The sequence below is a fragment of the Mustela nivalis genome, assembly GCF_964662115.1.
Source record: "Mustela nivalis genome assembly, chromosome: 17".
Taxonomy (NCBI): Eukaryota; Metazoa; Chordata; class Mammalia; order Carnivora; family Mustelidae; genus Mustela; species Mustela nivalis.
Window position 1 is genome coordinate 49,217,972 of NC_139036.1, and position 24,810 is coordinate 49,242,781.

At 39.8% G+C, this 24,810-nt stretch overlaps 1 protein-coding gene across 11 annotated transcripts in view; it reads left to right on the forward strand.

Annotated features, from left to right (window-relative positions):
* HELZ (helicase with zinc finger) overlaps positions 1–24,810 on the forward strand; it is a 182,485-nt gene that overhangs the window by 48,207 nt on the left and 109,468 nt on the right. For all 11 annotated transcript variants that reach the window (XM_082706632.1, XM_082706629.1, XM_082706634.1 and 8 more), the window contains 6 exons: positions 888–1,115; positions 3,717–3,753; positions 15,181–15,305; positions 16,929–16,985; positions 21,711–21,762; positions 23,380–23,455. In XM_082706632.1, the coding sequence (XP_082562758.1) occupies positions 906–1,115; positions 3,717–3,753; positions 15,181–15,305; positions 16,929–16,985; positions 21,711–21,762; positions 23,380–23,455 (557 nt within the window). In that variant the 5' untranslated portion in view covers positions 888–905. The remainder of the gene's footprint in view (positions 1–887; positions 1,116–3,716; positions 3,754–15,180; positions 15,306–16,928; positions 16,986–21,710; positions 21,763–23,379; positions 23,456–24,810) is intronic.

Here is a 24,810-nt window from a genome sequence, read left to right on the forward strand (position 1 = left end):
GGCAGATGAAATAAGTCTTTCTTGTAATTGTTCATTTGTGCTTTGCTGCTCTTGCTAGAATCACAGTTTCTTGAAAGCGGTGATGCCGGACTTCCATCCCTGACTTCAGTGCTCTGAGCACGGGGCTTGGCCTCGGGAAATCCTTGTTGAATTGAATTAATCAGCAGTTCAAACTTGGACTTTAGCCATTTTTTTTATGTTGGTGGAGAAAATCCTGCATGGTAGAGATTTCGATGCTCTGCAGTCACAGTCACAGAATTACAAGACTGAAATCGGGAGGTTTTGATTTGAAACATTTCTGTACCTTCTGGTTTAAAAAAAAAAAAAAAAAGAAGCCTTCATGGTTTGTCGCACTCTGCAATATTCAGAGTCAATGTGTCATTTATATATTTGCCTCATGTATACATTTGATGCATTGTTTGTATGATACTGACTTACGGTTGACATTTTGCTTGGATCTTGGTAAAATAGAAAAGAGAAGTACAGATGGTGTGGCATCAGTCACCCTGCTCAGCTGCAGCTTGATCAGAAGGTGGATTCAGAGTAACTTCTTAGATAGATAATTAAACCAGCGGAGGTAGGAATGAGGTTACAATTTAGTAAGATTTTATTTTTTTTTAATTTTTATTTTTTTTAAATAAAAAACTTTAAAAAAAGATTTTTATTTATTTGACAGAGAGGGAGAGCACACAAGCAGGGGGAGCTGCAGGCAGAGGAAGAGGGAGAAGCAGGCTGCCCGCCGAGCCGGGAGCCCGACGTAGGGCTCGATCCCGGGACCATAACCCGAGCCAAAGGCCATAACCATAACCGCCAACCGACTGAGCCACCCAGACACCCCTTTTAGTAAGATTTTAAAACCTTCTCTGACTTGTTCTTTCTTCCTGTAGGATTTTTGTCCCTGAGTCATGGAAGACAGAAGAGCTGAGAAGTCATGTGAACAAGCGTGTGAATCACTTAAGAGGCAGGACTATGAAATGACCCTCAAGCACTGCACAGAGGCCCTCCTTTCTCTTGGCCAGTACTCCATGGCCGACTTCCCAGGGCCATGTCCACTGGAGATAGAAAGCATCAAAATTGAGAGTCTTCTTTATAGAATTGCCTCATTTTTGCAACTGGTGAGTAAACACTGTTGATAAGCCAGTTATGAACCATGTAAAGGGGACTTTTTCACAGAGTGGGGACAATCGTTGGTCGTAATCACCTAATTCTGGGCTGAGGAGATGAGTGACCTGGCTAGTGATTGCTGAATATGTTTAATTGCAACAGCAGTTTTTAAGCCTTTAACATTGTACTACTGTGTAACATTTTGGATTATTCACTCATTCAGCAAATATTTATTGAGTTTATACTATGTGCTGGACACTGGTCTAGGTACTTAGTATACATTGATGAAAAAGAGAAAGATCTTCATGGTAATTTTTGTATTAGGGGACAGACAATAAACAACAGATATTATACGTAGGTAGACACTTTAGATTATTAGAAGGTAGCACTCTGCTTGATAAAAAAAGATGGACAGGGCAAAGGTGATTGTGGATACTAGAGTTAGGGACGGTTTGCAGTTTTTTTTTTTTTTTTTTTGGGGTTGCAGTTTTAAATTGAGTGGTCAAGGTTGGTTTCACTGATCAGGTGATGTGAAGGAGGTAGGGGAGTGAGCCTTGTAAAAGGTAGGGGAGGTAGGGGAGTGAGCATTACAGGCAGAGGAAATAGTCCGTGCAAAGATCCTGAGGCAGAAGCCTGACTGGCATGTTTGAGAAATAGCTAGGAGGCCAGTGTGCTGGAGAAAAGTATGTAATGGGGAGAGGGTAACAGAGCTAGATCTTGTGGGGCCCTATATATATGTTTTTCTCCTACTTAAGACAGGGAGCTCTTGTGGTTTTTTAATTTTTTTTTTTTTTTTTTTTAGATTTTATTTATTTGTCAGAGGGAGGAGCACTAGCATGGGGAGTGACAGCCCAAAGGAGAAGCAGGCCCCTCACTGAGCAAGGAGCCTGATGTGGAACTCTATTCCAGGGCGCTGGGATTGTGACCTGAGCCAAAAACAGATGCTTAAGTGACTGAGCCACCCAGACATCTCTCTTGTGGTTTTGATTAGAGGTTTTGATAGAGGATTTTGATTAGAGGAGTGGTATAATCTGATTTGGCAGGAATTCTTTGGCTTTTGTTTTGAGAATAGGCTATTGAGGGGTAAGTGTAAAGGCAGGGGACTAGTTTAGAGGCTGTTGGAATAATCCAGGCCTGAGATGATAGTGACTCAGACAAAATGGTGGCAGTGGATCGAGAAGTGCTTTGGTTCTGGTTCTGAGATGAAGATAGAGCTAGTAAGATTTCTTAATACATGAATGGAGGGAGTGAGAGAAAGGGAGCAGACACAGTTTCCTTACCTCAGTGTTGTTTTGTCTGAGCAATAGGAAAGTGGGTTTTCTTCAATTGCGATGAGAAGGCTGAAGATGGGGAGCAAGTTTTACTGGCGAAGATGGGAGCTCAGTTTTGGACCTACTGAGTCGGAGATGTCATTTAGATATGTAGCTGGAGATGTTGAGTGAGCAGTCAAATATGCAGGTGTGGATTTTGGCAGAGAGGTCTGGGTCAAAGACACTGACTTCAGAGTTGGTGGCCAGTGGGTGATATGTATGTAAAGTCTTGAGCCTGGGTGAGATCACCAAGGGAACGCGTGTACACAGAGGAGAGGAGAGGACTGAGGACTTAGGTCTACGTGTTAGGACGTTGGGGAGAAGAGGAGGGACCAGCAGAGCAGCCTGAAGAGTGATGGAAGGGGAAGGAAGCTAAGGGAGGACGGTGTCTGGTAGCCATGTGAGGAAAGTGGATCCAAGTGAGGGAGTGTTGAGCAGTGTTGGTCGCTGTGGATCGAGTAGTGGGAGTTGAGAGTTGGCTGGGGTGTGACAGTGTATCTGAACGGGAACATGGAAATGTCGTGTGTGTCTAACTGGATACAGTTCAGGTCACTGAAGACCTCCACGAGAGCAGCTTCCATGGAATGGTGGTGACTAAAGAAAGTTTAAGACCGAGTCACGGGGAAGGACTTGGCAATACATGAGTAAGATAGTTCTTGAGTTTTGTCCCAAAGGGGCACAAAAAGTGGGAGTGGTAGCTGGTGGGAGAAGTGAAGTCAAGAGAAGGATTTTTTTTTTTAAAGGTGGGTTGAAATAGCACTGTGTTTGTTTCTAGGACTGAACCAATAGAAAGCAAAAAAGCCAGTGATGTAGGAGAAATAGAGACAGCTTGCTGGAGTGATGTTCCTTGAGTGGGCCATAGAGCAGGTATGCGCAAGTGGAATGATAGGTTCGAGAAAGGATACCTGGATGGCTTGTCTGGTGACAGAGGGAAGCAGGGTGCTGGGAAGCAGGAAGACCTGGTGTGACAGTTCATGGAAGTTCTCGTCTCATGGCTTCGGTTTTCTCAGTGAAGGCTTTAGCTGAGGGTGATCATGAAGAAGGAGGTTCTGGTGATGTGGAGCTAGAGAAAGTGAGAAGTGGTAGTGAGTAAATGGATGGGGAAGTGCAACGTTACAACGTTTATTTGTAAAGTGCTATGTAAACCTCAGAGAGCACGTGACTTGGTTTTGCTCTGTGAATGTTACATTTGAAACATTAATAATTGAACTTTGAAACAAAGCTGAGCTTTTTTTTTGGATAAAACCTGCGTTAAGCAGCCCTTGAACTACTTAATTTTATCTTGTATCTTTTATTTTGCAGAAAAACTATGGGCAAGCTGATGAAGATTGTAGGCATGGTATGTTTTAAAATGGGACTGTTTTCTACTTTGAGTATTTTGAGTCACTTAAATTGAGCGTTGTTTGAGATTTGATTTTTTTATATGCTAATTTCAAGAGAGATTGTAATATTTTAAACACTCCGCCTTACTGTGGTGCCTACTAATTCTGGATGACAATTTCCTTGCCTTGATGGTTATACACTCGAACATTGTTCCTAGTCATGAGTGGGAACATTGATAGTGTCCTTTTCAAGTTTGTGTATTTTCAGTCAATAAGAGCTAAATTTTAAAACTGTTAACATGCATCAGTTAAATGTTAAGCTTGGATAAGTTGAAATACTTGCCTGTCCTTCCTAAAATGTGTTTTTCCCTTCAGTAGAAAATTTCCCGTAGAGAGGAGAGACTAAGCAGGGTGCTCCTTGTGCTTTTTTCCTGTTTTCTTTGGGCAAGAAATTAATTAAAAAGATTTTTACTCTTTGGGTACTCATAGGATGGGAATCCTTTTCTTCATAATTGCTGCCAGTTCACTGGAGTGAATCACGAGGAGGGAGTGGGAGAAGGGGTGAGCGTACATGCTCACACATCCTTGGTGGGAGTTTTTGCACAGCTCAGTGATTTGAGTAGTGTAATGTTTCAGTTATCCAGAATTTGGAGGAGGGGTGCTGAGTTAAACGGAAGATAAGCTTTTTATTATGCTTTTGTATCAGAACTTTTAAAAGTATTAACTGTTTTTGTTGTAAACTTTAAAGAACTATCTTACTCCTTTGGCATGTTGGATATAATTTAACCGTTCATTTAAGAATGTGAACCTCCTTTAATAAAGTCTTTACTACCTGTGGACATTTAAAGTTACCAACAAGCCAGATAATAAGAAGTCAAGTGATAACAGAGGACTATGAAGAAGGGAACCCTCTCGCTCCCCTTTTTACCCCACCTGAAGAGGTCGTTGTTACTAGTTTGCTCTATCTTTAGTACTTTTCTCTATAGTGAGAAACATAAATAATGTAGATACGGGTTTTCCTTTAAAAATTAAAAAATATATATGTGATGAATACAAAGCATATTTCCTACGTGTCTACAGATCATGGGTGTCTTTCTAAGTTCCACTTGCCGCTTAATAATCCATATGATAAATGTTTCATATTTACTCAAAAATTCTCCCATTGGTGGGCATTCAGCTGGTTCTAGTTTTCTAGGTTGTTCATTATAATTCATCCTGTAATGAACATGTATTCTTTCTTACTGTTGTTTGTTTCTGTAGGACAGTCTTAAAAGTTGAATGTCTGGGCGAGGAGGTTTTGTTTGTTTGTTTGTTTGTTTTTATTTAAAGATGAATTTAGGAGTGCCTCGGTGGCTCAGTGGGTTAAGCATCTGCCTTCAGCTCAGGTCATGATCCCAGGGTCCTGGGATCGAGCCCTGCATTGGGTTCCCTGCTCAGTGGGGAGTCTGTTTCTCCCTCTCTGTCTGCCTGCTGCTCCCCCTGCTTGTGCTCCTCTCTTAGACAAATAAATTAAAACAAACCTCAAAAAAAAAAAAAAAAAAAAGAGATACAGGGATGGCTGGGTGGCTCTGTGGGTTAAAGCCTCTGCTTTCAGCTCAGGTCATGATGTCAGGATCCTGGGATCGAGCCCCGCATCGGGCTCTCTGCTCAGCAGGGAGGCTGCTTCCCCCCCCCCTCTCCCTGCCTCTCTGCTTACTTGTGATCTCTGTCTGTCAAATAAATAAATAAATAAATAAAATCTTTAAAAAAAAAAGAGATACATTTATTTTTAGAGAGAGTGAGAGAGGGAGGGGGTCTGAGGGGTGGGTAGGGGCTGGGTTAGAGGGAGAGGGACAGAGAATCTCAAGCAGAGTTTCTGTTGAGTGTGGAGCCTGCCCTGAGATCGTGACCTGAGCCAAAATCAAGGGTTGGGCACTTAACTGACTTCGCCACTCAGGCGCCTCTGGGTGAAGGAGTTTTAAAAGTTGGATATCTGGGTTAAAATTATATGCTTATAGTTTTTTTTTTAAACTTTTTAAAGATTTTATTTACTTAATTGACAGCGACAGAGAGAGAATGAGAGAGAGAGAGAGAACGCACAGGCAGGGGAGCAGCAGAAGCAGGCTTCATGCTGAGCAGGGAGCCTGACACAGGGCTCAATCCCAGGACCCTGGGACCTGACCTGAGTGGAAGGCAGCCGCTTATCCCACTGAGCCACCCAGGTGTCCCAATATATGCTAAGAGTTTTAATAGACATTGTCAGATTTGTTTCTGATGCATACACACTGCAGCAGTATCTGAGGATGCCTGCGTCCATGACCTCAGTAACACTGGAACCCATTAGTCTTGACATTCTGCTAGTCTCATGTGTTAAAAACAGAGTCTCTTTTCTTTAATTTTCACTCCCTTGAGTAGTGAGGTTGGTACAGTCTTCTCATTTTGGTGGCATACAAAGTCCCAGAAGGTTAAATGACTTCTGAAAAATCACGGAAGAGTAATTGCTTTTAGTGAAGGAGCATATGGGAAATTTTTCTGTTGTTTTATTTAGCATTTTGAAGTTAGATACTATTTTACAACTACTGAATTCCTAAAATAAATGTTTAGCCAGGAAACATGGATATGTTTATTACCTATGTTGTGATGATAGTAACATGTGTAGACATATGTGCAGTTGCCAAATTTATATGCAGTGTTTTGTATACCAATTATTCCTCTAAAATGTTGGGGGGGAAAAGTATAACCGATGTCTAGGATAAAGTTGTAATGAAATGAGTATACTCTTATATTCGTGGAGTGTGAGGGAGAATGCAGCTTGGTAATATGTTTATACTTTTGACCCACTAATCTCATTTCTGGGATGCTATCCCAAGTAAATAATCCAAAAGAAGGAAGAAATTGTGTGTGGAATGGTGTTCATTGCAGTGGTGTGTGTGAAAGTGAAAAATCAGTTGGCTTCCAGTAAGGGAGGACATCTTTAATTAAATTCTGTGCATTCCTTGTTACCATTTAGGTGATATAGAAGAACATGGAAAATGCTTACTTTCATGTGAAAGCAGTGTATATAAAGTTGTTTATTTGAAACAGATACTTGGGAATATTGGCCAAGTTTATATATATGTATTGCTAGTTGTAGAGTTCTGCTATTAGAGATGAATTTTTTTTTTCCTTTTCAATTTTTTTTTCCTTAAGTAAGTAATCTTACTTAAGAGAAAATACCATGGTTAGTCAGTGAGTTAGTAATAAAAAGCAAGTCAGGAATCTCAGGCTGGGGCATCTGGGTGTGTGCTTCTCCCTCTAATCTTACCCCTCTCATGCTCGCTTGTTCTCTCTCTCTCAAATAAGTAAAAATCTTAAAAAAAAGAAAAAGAATCTCAGTCTGTTAGGTATTACACGGCTTTGTAATGCTGGAGAGCTCTGGACTAGCTCCTCTCCTACTGGCCCCAACCCTATGCTTCCCTTTTCTATACCGTATTGTGTTGATGTCTGTTCCCTTCCTGTCAGGCTGTCAGTTTGCATTCCTTGCAACTCTCAACATGCCTCATTGTAACTACCTTTTCCCTCATTTCTGTTTGCTGCTTTGACTTTCTGATTTCACTTTCTCAGGCAGGGTTAGGAAATCAGCCAGCCAGTATTTGTTACAGAATTTAAAAATATTAAAAGTTTTTTGTTATGAAGAAATTAACATATTTTCCCATTCATATTCTCAAAACCTAAATTGTAAGATTTTACCATGTTAATTTTTTCTGAGATATTTGAAAATAATGACAGACATCATATTTACCCCTAAATATGTTAGTATCATCTCCAAAAGTAAGACCATAATTGTATAATCACAATTTTATTATTAACCAAATAAAATTGACAGTGATTCTCTAATATTACCTTAAGCCCAGTCTATAATCACATTTACTTGGGTTGTCCCCGAAATGTTTTGTTATGGCTGATTTTTTTCAAGCCAGAAATTAATTAGAATCATAAAATAATAAAGTTGGACTTTTACTTCAAAAAGAGTAAATAGACTCTGAGTAAGGACATGAGGGTATCTTAAAAACTAACTACGTAGGCTTTGAATTCACGGACCTTAGTTCTGAGTTTGGTGTTGTGCTGTAGAGAGTGACAGTTGCCACCCTTGTGAGCATTGGATAAATGAGGTAGGCAAGTCTGTTTCCATTATCTGGACATAAGTTTTGTTTGGTGTAACAGGATGCCTGTGAAATATTGATTATATAGGAAACTTACAGTTTTTATATTAACAAAATAGAATGATACTGTATTTTAACTAACTGGAATTAAAATTAAGACTTAAAAAGAACCAAAATAGGGACGCCTGGGTGGCTCAGTTGGTTAAGCCACTGCTTTCGGCACAGGTCATGATCCCAGGGTCCTGGGATCGAGTCCCACATTGGGCTCCTTGTCCAGCAGGGAGCCTGCTTCTGTCTCTGCCTCTGCCTGCCACTCTGCCTGCTTGTGCTCTCTCTCTGACAAATAAATAAATAAAATCTTAAAAAAAAATTAAAAAAAGAACCAAAATAGAATGAAATAAATGGCAAAAGTGAAATCAAAAGAAAATACTATCGACCAAAATTATGCCACAAATTCTGTCATCATAAACATCAATGAATGTTTTTCATAAGGCTGCCAGATTTTTAAACCCTAGCTGAGAATGTTATTACTGTTTTTTAAGTACTCGCTATATCCAGTGTGGGGCTCAAACTGGCAACTGTAAAGTCAAGATTTGCCTGCTCTACTGACTGAGCCAGCCAGGTGCCTGGTTATTAACTTTTTTAAATTGATGTGGAGTTGATGCACAGTATTATGTCATTTTCAAGTGTCTATAGCATAGCGATTCAACAGTTCTGTACTGTGCTGACCACAAGTGTAGCCCCCATCTGTCACCATACAACGCTATTAAGAGTTCCATTGGCAATATTCCCTGTGCTGTACCTTTATCCCCATGACTTACTCATTCCATAGCTGGAAAGCTGTAGTGTTGCTCCCATACCCCTTCACCTGTTTTGCCCATCGCCTCTCACCCCCCAACCCTCTGGCAACCATCAGTTTGTACTCTGTATTTATGGGTCTGTTTCTCTTTTGTTTATTTGTTTTTATTTATCCATTTATTTATTTATTTTTAAAGATTTTATTTATTTATTTGACAGAAAGAGACACAGGGAGAGAGGGAACACAAGCAGGGGGAGTGGGAGAGGGAGAAACAGACTTCCCGCCGAGTGGAGAGCCCGATGGGGGGCTGGATCCCAGGACTCTGGGATCATGACCTGAACCAAAGGTAGCCGCTTAACGCGTGAGCCACGCAGGCGCCCCTTGTTTTGTTTTTTAGATTCCACATATAAGTGACATCATATGGTGTTCGTCTTTCTATGATTCATTTCACTTAGCATAATGCCATCTGGGTCCATCCATGTTGGCGCGAATGGCAAGCTCTCATTCATTCTTATGGCCGAGTAATATTCCATTGTGTGTGTGTGTTTATGTGAGTTTGTATGCGTGTGCACATGGCATCTTTTTTTTTTTTTTAAACATTTATTTTAGAAAGAGAGCACATGCGAATGAGAGAGGAGAGAGGGGCAGAAGGAGAGAAAGAGGGAGAGAATCTTGATGCGGGGCTCAATCTCATGACCCTGAAATCAGGACCTGAGCTGAAATCAAGAGGCAGACACTTAACTGACTGAGCTGCCTACGTGCTCTTGTACTACATCATCATCATCACCATTGTCATCATCATCATCTTTTTTTTAAAAGAGTTTATTTATTTGAGAGAGAGAGAGAACAAGTGGAGGGGAGAAAGGCAGAGACGGAGGGAGAGGGAGAAGCAGGCTCCCCACCGAGCACGGAGTCCAGCATGGGGCCCGACCTGAGGATCCTGAGATCATGACTTGAGCCAAAGCCAGACGCCCAACCAGCTGAGCCACCCAGGCATCCCTGTACTGCATCATCTTAATCTTTTTTTTTTTTTTTTAAAGATTTTATGTATTTGATAGAAAAAGCACAAGCAGGGGGAACGGCAGGCAGGGGAAGAGGGAGAAGCAGGCTACCTGATGATCAGGGATCCCAGTGCGGGGCTCAATCTTACGACTCTGAGACCATCACCTGAGATGAAGGCAGTTGCTTAACCCACCGAGCCACTCAGGGGCCCCTGCATCTACTTAATCTATTGTTGCATCAGTGGACACTTCGGTTGCTTCCATATCTTGGCTATTATAAAGAATGCTCCAATAAACATAGGAGTGCATATATTTTTTCAAATTAGTGTTTTTGTTTTCTTTGGGTAAATAGTCAGTAGTGGAATTACTGGATTGTTTGGTATTTCATAATTTTTAAAAAAATGATCTTATTAATTTGTCAGAGTACGCGTGCATGCGTGCACAAGCAGAGGGGGCGGCACGTAGAAGGAGAAGTGGGCTTCGCACCAAGCAGGGAGCCCAGTGCAGGACTCGATCCCAGGACCCAGGATCATGACCTGAGCTGAAGGCAGTGGCTTAATCAACTGAGCCACCCCGGCGTCCCTATTTCTTAATTTTTTGGGAAACCTCCACACTGTTTTCCTACAGTGGCTGCACTGATCTCCATTTCTACCAACAGTGCACAAGGTTTCCTTTTTCTCCATATCCTCATCAACATTTACTCTTTTTTGTCTTTTTGATTGTAGCCATTCTCATAGGTATGAGGTGGTATTTCACTGCGGTTTTGATTTGCATTTCCGTGATGATTAGTGATATTGAACATCTTTTCATGTGTCTGTTGCCCATCTCTATGTCTTCTTTGGAAAAATGTCTATTCAGGTCCTCTGCCCTTTTTTAATTTTATTTTTAAAGATTTTATTTATTTTTTTTTGTCAGAGAAAGAGAGACAGAGAGAGTGCACAACCAGAGGGAGAAGCAGGCTCCCCACTGAGCAAGGAGCCTGATGCAGGACTCGATCCCAGGACCCTTGGATCGTGACCTGAGCTAAAGGCAGATGCTTAACTGACTGAGCCACCCAGGCGTCCCCTCTGCCCATATTTTAATCAAATTGTTTATTTTCTTGGTGTTGAGTTATATAAGTTCTTCTTATATTTTAGGTATCAACCCCTTTGTGGGCATATTATTTGCAAATACCTTCTCCCATTGTAGTTTGCCTTTTTGTTTTGTTGATGGTTTCCCTTGCTGCAAAAGCCTTTTTTTTTTTTAAAGATTTTATTTATTTATTCGACAGAGAGAGATCACAACTAGGCAGAGAAGCAGGCAGAGAGAGAGGAGGAAGCAGACGTCCTGCAGAGCAGAGAGCCCGATGTGGGGCTTGATCCCAGGACCCCGGGATCATGACCTGAGCCGAAGGCAGAGGCTTAACCCACTGAGCCACCCAGGCGCCCCGCTGCAAAAGCTTTTTATCTCGGTGTAGTCCCAGTAGTTTTTTAATTTTTTTAATTATTTTTATTTTTTAAAGATTTTATTTATTTATTTGACAGAGAGAAATCACAAGTAGATGGAGAGGCAGGCAGAGAGAGAGAGGGAGGAGGAAGCAGGCTCCCCGCTGAGCAGAGAGCCTGATGCGGGACTCCATCCCAGGACCCTGAGATCATGACCCAAGCCGAAGGCAGCGGCTTAACCCACTGAGCCACCCAGGTGCCCCAGTAGTTTATTTTTATTTCTGTTTCTCTTTCTTGAGGAGGCATATCTGGAAAAATGTTGCTAAGGCCAGTGTCAAAGAGATTACTGCCTGTGTTTCCTTCCAAAAGTTTTGTGGTTTCAATTCTTGGTACTTAATCCATTTTGAGTTTATTTTTGTGTCTGGTGCAAGAAAGTGGTTCAGTTTCGTTCTTGTGCATGTAGCTGTCCAGTTTTCCCAACACCATTTATTGAAGAGACCGTGTTTTCCCCATTATATATTTATTTATTATATATATATAGAGAGAGAGCGTGGGGAAGTAGGGGCAGAGGGAGAGAATCCTCTATTAAACTCCTCGCCGAGCACAGAGCCTGACTTAGGATTCAGTCCCAGGACCCTGAGATCATGACCTGAGCTGAAACCTGGAGTTGTACACCCAACTGACTGAGCCATCAAGTCGCCCCAGCTTAGCTTTTCAATGAAAGATTTTAGAGATAACTAAGGACTTGTTGAAAGAAATCATCTACTCTAGTGATGTGACTGAAAAGATACAGTTAGACTCAACATTTATTGTATTTAAGCCTTATTTTAAGTCACCTTTCTCATTGCATGTAATTCTTTACAAGTAAAAGGAATTACATTTTAATTTTTGATTGTCTCCTTTTGATAGCCAGAGGCTATCGGACCCTAAGAGAGGCTATTTTGTTGAAATAGTTGAATGAATATTCCTTGAATATTACACATTTCAAGTAAGACATATACAAAAACTGAAGAATGAGAAGGGATGGAGACCTGACTATAATAACAGAGGTGAGGTGTTCAGTCTCCTCCTTAGTAACTCCCAGTAGGCAGGAAGGAGCTGTTCAGTTTGGGAATACTTGTGTGCTCACAGTAAAATCTCACAGAGTTGGTGGGAAGAGAATTTTACAGTGCAAAGCATTGTAACATATTTACAGTGCTCATGATTAGATTATATTTTTAGTGTCCTCTCTTTTGGCAAGTTCATTATTTGAGCAAAGGCAAGTTTAATAATACACAAGGCTATACTTTATTTTCTTTCAAGTTTTTTCAAGATATTACAGATAATGACCGACTAGATTGGCAATATCACAGTTTAATTTTGTTACATGATGCAATAGCAGGAGAGCTTTTTATCTATAATTGTTGAATATTTTTTGGTGATAATTCTTCATGTGGGATCCTGTAAGACAAACGGAATTGCATTTTAGGGCAACAGTTGGCAAAATGTAAGTCAGTACTGATTTTTGTCTAAAAAAGGGAAAGAGAGAAAAAGAAGAAACATAATTTTGACAAATATTGAGGCCTTCAGACATCAGTATAATGCAGGAACTTTTGCAGAATGAAATTTGGCAAATAACTTGTACAAAACCAAAGATCTGCGAAAGGTGTTTGTAACTATGGTGTGATTTAATACTCTTTAAACCTGACACAATTTCCTGATTTTGAAATATTCTTAGATTTTTTTTTGTTTGTTTCTGTGAAACATTCTTTAATGCTTGACAGCTCGTTTCTTAATAGTGCAATTACTGAAAAGGAATTAGAGTATTTCCTTAGCAGTTCTCAATACTGCTGTATGATTTTTAGAAGGGGAAGGTAAGTAGTCTTCTGTGACAAGACTGTGCTAGATACTTACATATGTAATTAACACAATTAATCTTTACCACAACCTTCCTAGGTAGCTTCTGTCCCTTCCATTTTATAGGGGAGGAAGCAGTTTTAGCCGAAGTAAGTAGTCCAGCCCTTAGTAGGACTGTTGTTTCTTCTTCAAAGCATTTTATTATTCGATCCTTGCAACAGATTTATGTGTGTTTCTGTTTTATAGATGACCGCACTGAGGGCCAGAGAGATAAAGTAATTTGCCAAAGGTCATATTTGAATAGTTTTAGGAATAGTAAGAGCCGAGGGAGATGTGGGCTTACCAGGGAATTTTATAAGATGTTCAAGACATTCTTAATCATACTGTGCTGGAGTTCATCACTTACTGGAATTATCTGGGGACATTGAGTAGATCCATTATGTGGATGGAGTGAGACAACAGGTTGGCCCAAACTAAAAGTAATTGAATAAAACTGTCTTAAATACAGAGAGACCGCAACTTTCAATTCAGTAATCTGCTTCAATGGGGATATATACATAAAGATGTTTATTGCATTGTTAGTTTCAATAGTTAAAAATTGGGATTGTTCTGGAGCCAGGGAGTAGTTAAGTAAATTGATGTACATACTTGATGGAACACCATATGGGCAATAAGATGAGAAACGTAAACACTCTGAGAACCATGGAAGATACTGAATGTGCTGAGGGAAAATAAAGCAGAATACAAACTGTTACATTTATATCAGTTACAGTCATATAAATATTACACAAATATTGATGAAAATTGGAAGTGAAAATGAATAAGTGAAGACAGTCTGTTTAGTTGAGTGATGAACTTATAGGGAATTTTTAGGTAGAATTTTATTAGTGTTCTTGTAATGTTATTTGTGTAATGGAAAAATTGAACAACATAATGAAAGGATGTGTTCAGTACAACCAAAATAAATACATTATGAACTGACCCAGTGGACTTTAAATATGCAGTATATTATACTGATATTTAAACATTTCCTTGGAAATAATTAGAAAAAAATGGGGGGTGCCTGGGTGGCTCAGTGGGTTAAAGCCTCTGCCTTTGGCTCAGGTCATGATCGCAGCATCCTGGATCTCTGCTCGGTGTGGAGCCTGCTTCCTCCTCTCTCTCTGCCTGCCTCTCTGCCTCCTTGTGATCACTGTCTGTCAAATAAATAAATAAAATCTTAAAAAAGAAAAAGGAATTTCCAAAATATTTTCTTTTAGCAAGTTACTTTCGTGCAAAGGAAGCTAAAGTGTGTTCAAACTAAAAATAGAATCTTGGACTTAGCAGTGAAGAGGAAGATAGATTGTTTTACTAGTTGAGCCATTAGAAGTTGCTGTGAGAAATCATCTCAAATAACATGGCATAAAAATGAGGATATTCTGTATTGTTAGAAATGTGTGCTCCTGTGATTGTATTAAATCTGCAAACACATGCAGACAATTAGGTCAGCATTTTCTGTGGCCATGTGACAATTAGGTTCTTAGTTAATCTTGCTGGTTTTGATAAAATCTAATTCTTAGCTGCTTAGGAATACCACATGTGGAGATTTGCAGTTTCTATTCTTACGCATTTTAATGGCACTGTATCTCTTGTGTCACTGTTAAAAATGTGGAAACTTTATTCAGAAAATATCAGCGTTTTCATAGCCCTCACTTACCCAGGAATTACAGGCTAAATGGTATTTTTTCACTGGAGAGAGAGATTTTTTTAAAAGATTTTATTTTGGGGGGTGCGGTGGGGAGTGGTAAAAAAAAGAAGATTTTATTTATTTATTTGACAGACAGAGATCACAAGTAGTCAGAGAGGCAGGCAGAGATGGGGTGGGGGAAGCAGGCTCCCTGCTGAGCAGAGACCCTGATGCGGTCTCGGTCCCAGGACTCTGGGATTATGACCCAAGCCGAAGGCAAGAGGCTTAGCCCACTGAGCCACCCAGGCGCCCCATAGAGAGAGAGGTTTAAGATGAACTCTTGTTCCTGTGACTTTGATGTGATGCTACCTGGCTATAGGCCATGGTGGGTTAGATATGTGGATTGACCCATGTTTCTTCTTGTCTTCGCGCATATTTTGGGACAGAACTGAACCGTCATAGCTTTCTACCAGTACTTGAAGTTCATTCTTTTAACGCATAAGAATTCATCTTTGTGATAGTGTGCTAATGTTATAATCAAGACAAAAATGTGCATTGAACGTTACATGGTTGATGCTGTCTATTCTTTCCTAACAGTGCTGGGAGAAGGCCTAGCCAAGGGAGATGGGGCCTTTCAGGCAGTGCTCTGCTGTATGCAGCTGAAAGGAAAGCTTCAACTGGTATCCAGCATTCTTGCCAAGTCACTGACAGGAGAGTCCCTGGTACGTTGACGAGCTCTAATTCTGAATGTGTGAAAATGGATTCATTCATGTGACTCCTTAAGCATATTGTGGGGGAGAAGTAATTAAGTTTGCATTTTTTCTCTTGCTTCCTCCTATTAGAAATCTCATTTCTCTTCAACAAACTGATGTTGAATCATTGGGTTCTTATGCTATGTGATAATATATATATAAGAATAACACGTACTTTTTAAAGCTTTGAAAGTATAGGATAACTAAATGATTTTCTTTAAAGATGTCATTTTATTAGAAGCTGGGAATATTTTGGGGTTTTAATTAATGATTTTTTTTGGTGAGTAAAGCAATAGAAGTTTATTAAGTGAAGATACAGAAAAAGCTCTCAAGAGTGAGAGGAGTCCTGGGATGGCCACCCTATTTATTTATTTAAAAAAGATTTTATTTATTTATTTGACAGAGAGATAGGCAGAGAGGCAGGTAGCGGATGAGGGAGAGCAGGCTCTTCAATGGGTAGTGAGTCCAATGCAGGGCTTGATCCCAGGACCCTAGGGTAACGATCTGAGCTGAAGGTAGCCGCTTAACGGACTGAGCCACCCAGGTATCTCTGATTGCTCTGTTTAATTGATTTTATAAGCAAGCTCTAGACCCAGTGTGGCACTTGAACTCAACAATCCTGAGATCAAGAGTTGTGTGAGCCAGTCAGGTGTACTCCTTATTTTGGGCTTTATTTATTTGTTTATTTATTATTATTTATTTGAGAAAGAGAGAGAGGGAGAGAATGGGAGAAAGCAGGGTGAGGGGAGTGGGGAGGAGCAGAAAGAGAAGCAGACTCCACGCTGAGCAGGGATCCTAACGTGGGGCTCGATCTCAGGACCCTGGGATCGTGACCTGAGCTGAAGGCAGACACTTAACTGACTGCACTACCCAGGCGCACCTATAGTTTTGGTATTTATTTATTTATTTATTTATTTATTTATTTATTTATTTTAAATTTTTAAAGATTTTAATTTTTTATTTGACAGCGACATCACAAGTAGATGGAGAGGCAGACAGAGAAAGAGAGGGGGAAGCGGGCTCCTTAGTGAGCAGAGAGCCCGATTCGGGGCTTGATCCCAGGACTCAGATCATGACCTGAGCTGAAGGCAATGGCTTAACCTACTGAGCCACCCTGGTGCCCCTAGTTTTGGGTTTTAAAATGCTCCTGCGGAGTGAGCATTTTAATCATACAATATGATTGTATAGGGTTTTTACAATTGTAAGGGCTTCTTATAGTTGTTCTTACACTATACAATCTGCTGATTGTATAGTGTTCTTAAAATTTCTTAAAATTTATTTTTTGCTTTTGCATATCCAATCTTGCTCTTCAGTGACACCTTTTGTGAATATTTTATTGAATTGATTTTAAACTCTTATACAGGGTGAATAAGTGTTTTAGGCCACACTGTATATTTTGTCCTGTTAGCTTTTTAAACTTTCCTTACAGATAGATTAGCTTTATTATCCCCATTAATGATAGTGGGATGGGAGATGAGGACAGCATTGTCTTTTTACAGATAAACCTTAGTTAGGAACAGTGGAGGAGTTGAGTGATGCCCCTTAGAACTAATACACTAACCGGGTTTTTCGTTTTTCATCCACCTTTTTCAGAATGGGATGGTCACAAAAGATTTGACAAGACTAAAAACACTTCTCACAGAAACAGAGGTAAGACTATTTTAGTGGATCTCTTTGGAAAGAGTTGAACTCAGTCTGGCTATAGTAAGTGTTCTGTATTAAAACTGGAAAGTCTTTCGGCATCAGCCAAGAAAGCAAGGCTGTTACGGTGGGGTCGTGGGATTTCCTGGCCGCCTTTTCCATTGCGGCTCCATCCCAGGAACTCTGCTTCTTCTCATGGATCCCCTGCACGCCAGGTCTTCTGCTCCTAATTCTTTTTGGTGGTCTCTGGCCAACAAGTGGAAAGATGATAGGGAAATTTTAGTGTTTAACTACATCTGGCTGTTAGAAAATACTGTCATTAAAAATGAGATAACCCTCAAGCCTTCTTTTTAAAGCAACTGAAGAGGTCTGTGATCGAAGGACCATTTTTAGGGAATGGAGTTTAGGAGATGGAAATAATATGTATCAGGGTAACTGGTGAACAGAAATGTGCTCTGGTGAAGCACTTGAAGGGCACATAGAAGGCCAGGGGACAGCAGTGGCATGGAACAGGCCCAAAGCTTTGTCAGTTTCAAATTTCTATTCCTCATAGAGGCATTTTTTTTTTTAATCATCTTTTTTATTTTTATTTATTTGACAGAGAGAGATCACAAGTAGGCAGAGAGGCAGGTAGAGAGAGAGAGAGAGAGAGGAGGAAGCAGGCTCCCTGCTGAGCAGAGAGCCCGATGCCGGACTCGATCCCAGGACCCTGAGATCATGATCTGAGCCGAAGGCAGAGGCTAAACATTGAGCCATCCAGGCGCCCCGAGAATCTTTTTCTTTTAAAGATTTATTTATTTATTTGAGGGAGTTGGTATATGCGTGAGTATGCGGGGAAGGGCAGAGGGAGAGAATCTTCAAGTAGCCTCCCTGCTGAGTGTAGAGTTGGACTCGGGGCTTGATCTTACAGCCCTGAGATCATGACCTATGCCAAAACCAAGAGCCAGATGCCAGGTGCCTCTGATTGGCTTTCTTATTAAGGAAACTGGCACCTACTATGTGTTAGGTCCTATGTGCGGTGCTGGGAATACAGCACTGACCAAGACACCCATAGTTTGGGAGGTCAAAGTCTTGGGGAAGAGAGAGATAACAAATAAATTGGACAGCTATAGGTATAATTCACATTGAGTAAAGTTCGTATGAGGGGACAAAAATAAGCTTTCTGTGATGGAAACTATAACTGGATTGGGTAGTCAGAGGCTGAGCTAGCTAAGTGAAGAACTGAGGGGTAAGAAGGTGCCATTCCCATAGTGAGTGAGGGGGAGGGCGCTGCACGTGGTGCAGAGAAAGAACAGAGGCCCAGGCGTAGACTGTGACCTCCTGTGGCTTGCTTTCCTGTTCTAACTCTGATAATATGTGTCACATACTGACAAACATTAAGCAAAGACAGTCATCATAAATTGCATGAGCTGGATGAAGATACTGTTTGTTTTGCTGCAATTATAGAGGCTTTAAACAAATGTTATTTTCTTTGTCTTACTATAAATTGAGTATCAGTAAGCTCTAATTAACTTCAGAGCCATTTCCTTTCTTGTATATATGCAGTCTTTTTAATTTCTAAGGCTTAGAGGAGGACTGATAAATTTAGATTTTCAACATGGAATGTAAAATAAGATGACTTTTCATTTTATTAAAATTTTTGGCTGGCTTCTTTTTTATTGCCTTTATTGAATTACCAGCTTTACATCTGATAATCACACACAGAGATATATATTACGTATTTATATTCAAATTTTAATTTTTAATATTTATAATGCTCTCACATGTAAGGCCTCAAGTATCACTTGACTCCTATTTTATAACTGTCCTTTTGGGGAGAAGTGACTTAACGTTTGTTTATAGTTAACTTATCTCTGTAACCAATGTAGTATTTTTTTGGCTAGTGAACTCATATTATTAAAAAAACTCCGTCTAGAAAAAGCTAACAAACAATGAAACCCTTATTATTGCACATGACGTATTAAAAAATTTAGAAACAATTTGTTTTAAAGATTGAGCTGAGCTGGCATTTAAATGCTAGAGGTTAAGGATAAAGACATGAACTCAAGGCTAACTAATGGAAACAAAACCTGAATATAAAGATTTAAAATATCAAATTAATAGATCTGATGGTAAATTTGCAGGCATTCTAGCAATATGAAATTTGGCCGCTTTTCGTGAAGGTGTTAGTACAAACTAAAGATCCATCATAAACTAATTGATATTGCCTTTCTGTCTTGGGGTCTGAACATATAAAAAGATGTTTAAAAAAAACCCCAAAACACAGTACTTTGGAACTTAAAAGCCATGGTGGCTAAATCCTAAGCCCGGGCCAAACTTCTCAGTCTTACGAGCCCTTGTGGGGCAGATGCACTGTTCTCCAAACCCCACCAGCCGGTGAGCTGCGGTGTCAAGCGGACTTTTTTTTTAAAGTTTATTTATTTATGTAATCTCTGCCCCTAACGTGGGGCTCAAACTCACAACCCCAAGATTGAGAGCTGCATACTCCCATCGACTGAGCCAGCCAGATGCCCCTATTTTGATAAATTTTTTAGAGGAGGTACTTTAAATTTACACATGAAGTGAGCTTTTAGCTTTTATATTTATAAATTTGATGAAGATGAAATGTAATTTTTTAAAGATTTATTTATTAGAGAGAGCGAGGAGAGGGGTAGAGGGAGAGGGAGAGAAAAACTTGAGAAGGAGACTCCATGCTGAGCAGGGAGCCTGATGTGGAGCTCAGTCTCACAATCCTGAGATCATGACCTGAGCTGAGTGTAAGAGTTGAGCGCTTAACTGACTGCCACCCAGGCGCCCCTGAGATCATATTTTAAAAAGCTGGTGTGGGACCTATGAGACTTACACCTTGCTTGTAGAATTTAAAGAGATTTTTTAGTATGTACCTTTTTTGTGAGCATAGCACCCTGGTAATGTAAACAATTACTCTTGATTTAGCTTATGAATTTTTTTTTAAGATTTTTATTTATTTATTTGACAGACAGAGATCACAAGCAGGCAGAGAGGCAGGCAGAGAGAGAGAGAAAGGGAAGCAGGCTCCCCGCCAAGCAGAGAGCCCGATGCGGGGCTTGATCCCAGGACCCTGAGATCATGACCTGAGCCGAAGGCAGAGGCTTTAACCCACTGAGCCACCCAGGCGCCCCTAGCTTATGTATTCTTATAGTCAGTCCTCATTTTCCAGAAAGAATGGGTTGTCTTTAAACATTTTTAGTAAGTAGTTGGAGAATCAGGAGGCATCTTTCTATAGAAACAGTATTAATGGTGATTTAGTTCCAGCTCAACCTGAAAAGTCCAGTTTAATTAATGACATATGAATTATAATGATATTATTGTTTCAGTTATACCCAATTAGCATTTAGACATCATCTCTACAGTATAGACATTCCAAATTTCATGTTGGGATGCTGTATTCTCTGATTCAGTTCCATGTTTACTGAGCTCCTGTGCTGTTCAAGGATCTCTGGGTTTTGGGAAGCAGATATCTGTGAAAAACAACCTGGTGGGCCAGTTGAGATGCACATAGCTACTGTACCCATGGGGCAGGCTGCTTGTGGTTAGTAAGTGTGTGGCAATGGAAGTATAAGCAGGGAGAAGAGAGATTAATATCCGTGGGGAGACCAGGAAGGCAGGAGATTAAAGAATGGGGGTGCTAGGTAAAGACCTAGCAGTGACTTGGTACAGGTTAGCATGGTAGTCATTTGGTTCAGGGACAGATGAGAGCCGTGGCCAGGATAGTGGCAGTGGGAGTAAAGAGTATGAGACAGATTATGAGGGACATTCTAGACCTCGTTGGGCAAGAGAATACTCAGGAGTAGGACAGAAGAGGGAGAGTTCAAGATGGCTTTCAGAATTTTAGTCTTGCTCTCCTTGGGAGTATTAACACAAGATAAGGAGCATGAGAAGGACGATGAGATTTGGGATAAAGATGATGAATTTAATTTTGGGCATACTTGTTTGAAGTGCATGGATGATCATCTGTCCGTCCACCATCCCATCCTGGATGCCTTTACTGGGCACCCATTATGTGCCTGGTCCTCTGTGAGCCGTGGGAATGTAGAAGGAGAGTCAGGCTGTTGGCAGTGGATCTGTGCATGGCTGACAGTGATCCGGCCTATAAAACAGTGTCGGTTGTTAAGAAAAGTAAGAAAAAGTGCTGTGGCTGGCACTCAGTTGAAATGGGAGGTGTAGAGTTTAGAGTAAAATTAGAACCAAAGGAGTAGATTGGGGATTTATGTGCACCAAGGGGACTTGAGTCAAGAAAACCAGGGAGAGTGAGTGGGTCCTCAGCTCCATCATGGGAGAAGGGCTTATCCCAGAGCGAGGGGGACCAGCAGGATGTGCTCCAGGCCCCACAGTGGTGGTGTTGCACTCAGTGCAGGAGAAAGGCACCTCTCTAGCTGGTCATTCTCTAGATGTTAGGAAGAGGAGAGTGAAATGAATAAATGAATGGAGGCGCTGCTCCGTGGACTTTGCCGTTTACTACCAGGTAGTTTTTATATAGGGAATCTCCATCCGTTTCCTTAATGAAGGCCACATAAGTACCGGTTTTCTGTATTTAAACATACTTTAACATAGAGCAGAGATGGATGCAAAAAATACTGTTTAAAATATTAATGTGTATTAAAATTTCCAAGTATTCAAGCTCAGCCTTAAAAAAATGTTGAAAACATCCAAGTTTAATTCAACATCAACTGGTTATTTCTTATTATAAAAACATTTTCATTTGGAAAATTTCAGACAGCCACTAGTAACGTCCTGTCTGGATATCACGTGGAAGACTTGGAAGGGGGTAAGTACCACACTTGGTGTTCCTTCTAGCTGTAATTGCTGGCGTCGCTTTGTTATTGGTTATTGGGAGGACATTTACTGAGTTACAGTACATATAAGTGGAGGTTTGGAGAGAATGTACAAATTTAATTTCAAGAAGTAGGTGTAGATGAAAGCATTTTTTCCACTGGCCCCTTCTCATAGCATAATGGAGTCAGGGAGGTAGGAAGTATCCTTTTCCTGCCTCCATGTAGCTCAGTGTAAGTAAACCTCATTGTTAGCAATGTCAAGTTGCTACATTCTCCATGTAGTGGGGAGTCTTTATCTTGTTCTGTCCCAGGCTAGTCTGATTACTACTTTTTGGAAGTCCTGATCTGGAAGCTAAGTTGTTCCTGCCACAGTTAAAATCCACAACCTCCTCTTCTCTTGCCAGAGGAAAGAAAAGAGGGACCAACGTTCATTGAGTGCTTGTTGGATACTGTGTACCGTGGTAGCAGCTTTCACAAAAACATGTGTTGGCTTCTCTATCTTTTTGATAAGTGATGAAACTGATGTTTAAAAAGGTTCAGTAGTTTTTCCAGTTACACAGCTGGAAAGGGATGAGACATGGCTTTAAACTCATCCTGGCTGAATATCTTTTTTTGGGGTGGGGGTGGGGGTGGTAGCACATGATTTGTGAGGAAATAGAGAATGGCCATGAGGTCCTTGAAAACTTGGTGCTGCTCAGCCTTTGTTGCTCTAGCCTTTTCTTTCTTTCTTTCTTTCTTTTTTTTTTTTTAAGATTTTATTTATTTATTTGACAGACAGAGATCACAAGTAGGCAGAGAGGCAGGCAGAGAGAGAGAGAGAGAGGGAAGCAGGCTTCCTGCGGAGCAGGGAGCCCGATGCGGGGCTCGATCCCAGGACCCTGAGATCATGACCCGAGCTGAAGGCAGCAGCCCAAACCACTGAGCCACCCAGGCGCCCCACTAGCCTTTTCTTTCTTAAGCCTTATTTTTTTTGGTTTATTTGGAACTTTTACCTAAACGAATCAAAGCTCATTGTATTCAGAAGTAAACAAATGTTATTTTTTTTTTTTTAGCTCTTATGTCAGAATTCAATGTTTTGAACTTTATGTCAGTTGTAAAAAAGGCTTGATTACTTGATACAATGACATGTGCCAGACAAATCCTAAAGAACATGGGTAATACTGTGGAACTTTTCACTCAATATGCAGTATTGAATTTGTTCTACATAATTTACTTCCAGGTCATGATAATTTCCTCATTCCTGAAATAATTCTGATAGAGACACATTTTATACTTAAGAAATGACAAGCATGCCAGCATTTCCCCTTTAGTTGTTAGGGAAGAGACTGCATTGGAAATATACCCACCAGTGGCTAGGATAGAGTCAGGGTCATCGACCCGATTTAGTTGCTGGGTAACTACTTCAGTGATGTCTGAGTTTCCTGTGGTTAATTGAATTTAACTCATTTGATTGGTAGATTACTTTTTTGATAGAGGCAAGTATGTCATGTCCTTTTTACATCATCTAGGATGATGTGTGTGGAGGGTTTATAGTATTTCTTACACATTAAAATATCAGAATTATTAGCAAGCCTCAAATGATAAGACTATATATCCTGATTACTCTCTAGGATCTTGTAATGGTTGGCATTTCCGCCCACCACCTAGGGGAATCACAAGCAGCGAGGAATATACTTTGTGTAAAAGGTAACGTGATTTTTTTTTTTAAACCAATGACATGTCTTTATTCAAAGGATAGATAATTTTCCTTCACTTTCTGAAGAGTAGTAATTCCAAGTTAAAGAAGATAATCTGTGAAGGAAGAAGTGTAATGATTGAGTAAAATGGTTTACTTTCAATGTGAAACAGAAGCCATAATTAATGGTCATTATCATTAAATAAAAGTCAAGGCCATATCAGTGAGCCTTCTTTTAATTACAAACAACAGTGATCTAAATTGGGATTGTTAAGACTTTGTATAGAAGTCTTTTATAAAACCAGTTGAATTATTGTGACTGAATTTAGTTCTGGTCTCTTATTTATGTGAAATGTACCTCTAACGTATAGTGATTGAATTGAAATTATATAACTTGAAGTAGAGCATAAACTAGATGAAGAAATGTTAAATTATTTTAATAACTTTTCTAAAAAAATCTATTATCTTCATGTTGTCCTTATATATAATTTATGAGTAATTTCTTTTTGAAGGGCTAACCTTTCAAAAGTCAATCGTTGTTAAGCTGGAAAGAATTATTAAAGTCACATTCTGAAAGGTACACTCCAGTTCTTTCTGTAAGTAGTAGTAGGGATTTTAGATGTAAATTCTCATTACTATAGGTTGTTTTTGATAATGAAGGAAATTGCATATATAGTTTTGGTAATTGAGTAGTCAAGGTCAGATATGATTTTATAGTAGAAATAAAGAAACTGAGTAGTAAATTTCAAAAATCCTGGCGGCATCATGTTGTAATAGAGGTAGAACGGAGTCCTATGCAGAGGAAATGTGAGAACATTTATAGGCCAGTAAGAATATCAAACCTTTAGTATTTAAAGAAATAACTTAAAACAAAGCAGTAGAAAAACAAAGAAATATTTGGCTCATTAAGACGTACTTAAGAGAAACAAATATGTGATTTTTTGAATGTGTCTTAGAAAGCGTAAGAGAACTTAATAAGTAGTATAATTTAAGTTCCAGTACTTTGTATCATTAAGAAAAGCTTTAAGTACAGTCATCTTTTCAAATAGGATGAACCATTTGATAATTTACATTGTGCTGTGGTTCGTTTTATATTTCTTACTGTCCATATTTTTTCAGTTGAAAAAAATACATAAAATATTATACTTCTCATCTCTATTTTGCTACTTATAGTTTAATTTTCATTTTTTGTTCAGAAGATCTTTAATTTTTTGATGTTTCAGTTGTTTAAAAACTGGCTAAACCCATAATTTTGTAGGACATTTAAAACTTAAAAAAATGAACAAAGTTTTGCATTTTTATCTGTTTTGACCACTGAATTTTCAGTTGAATATTCTGAGTCATAAACACTGAGAAACCATTAACT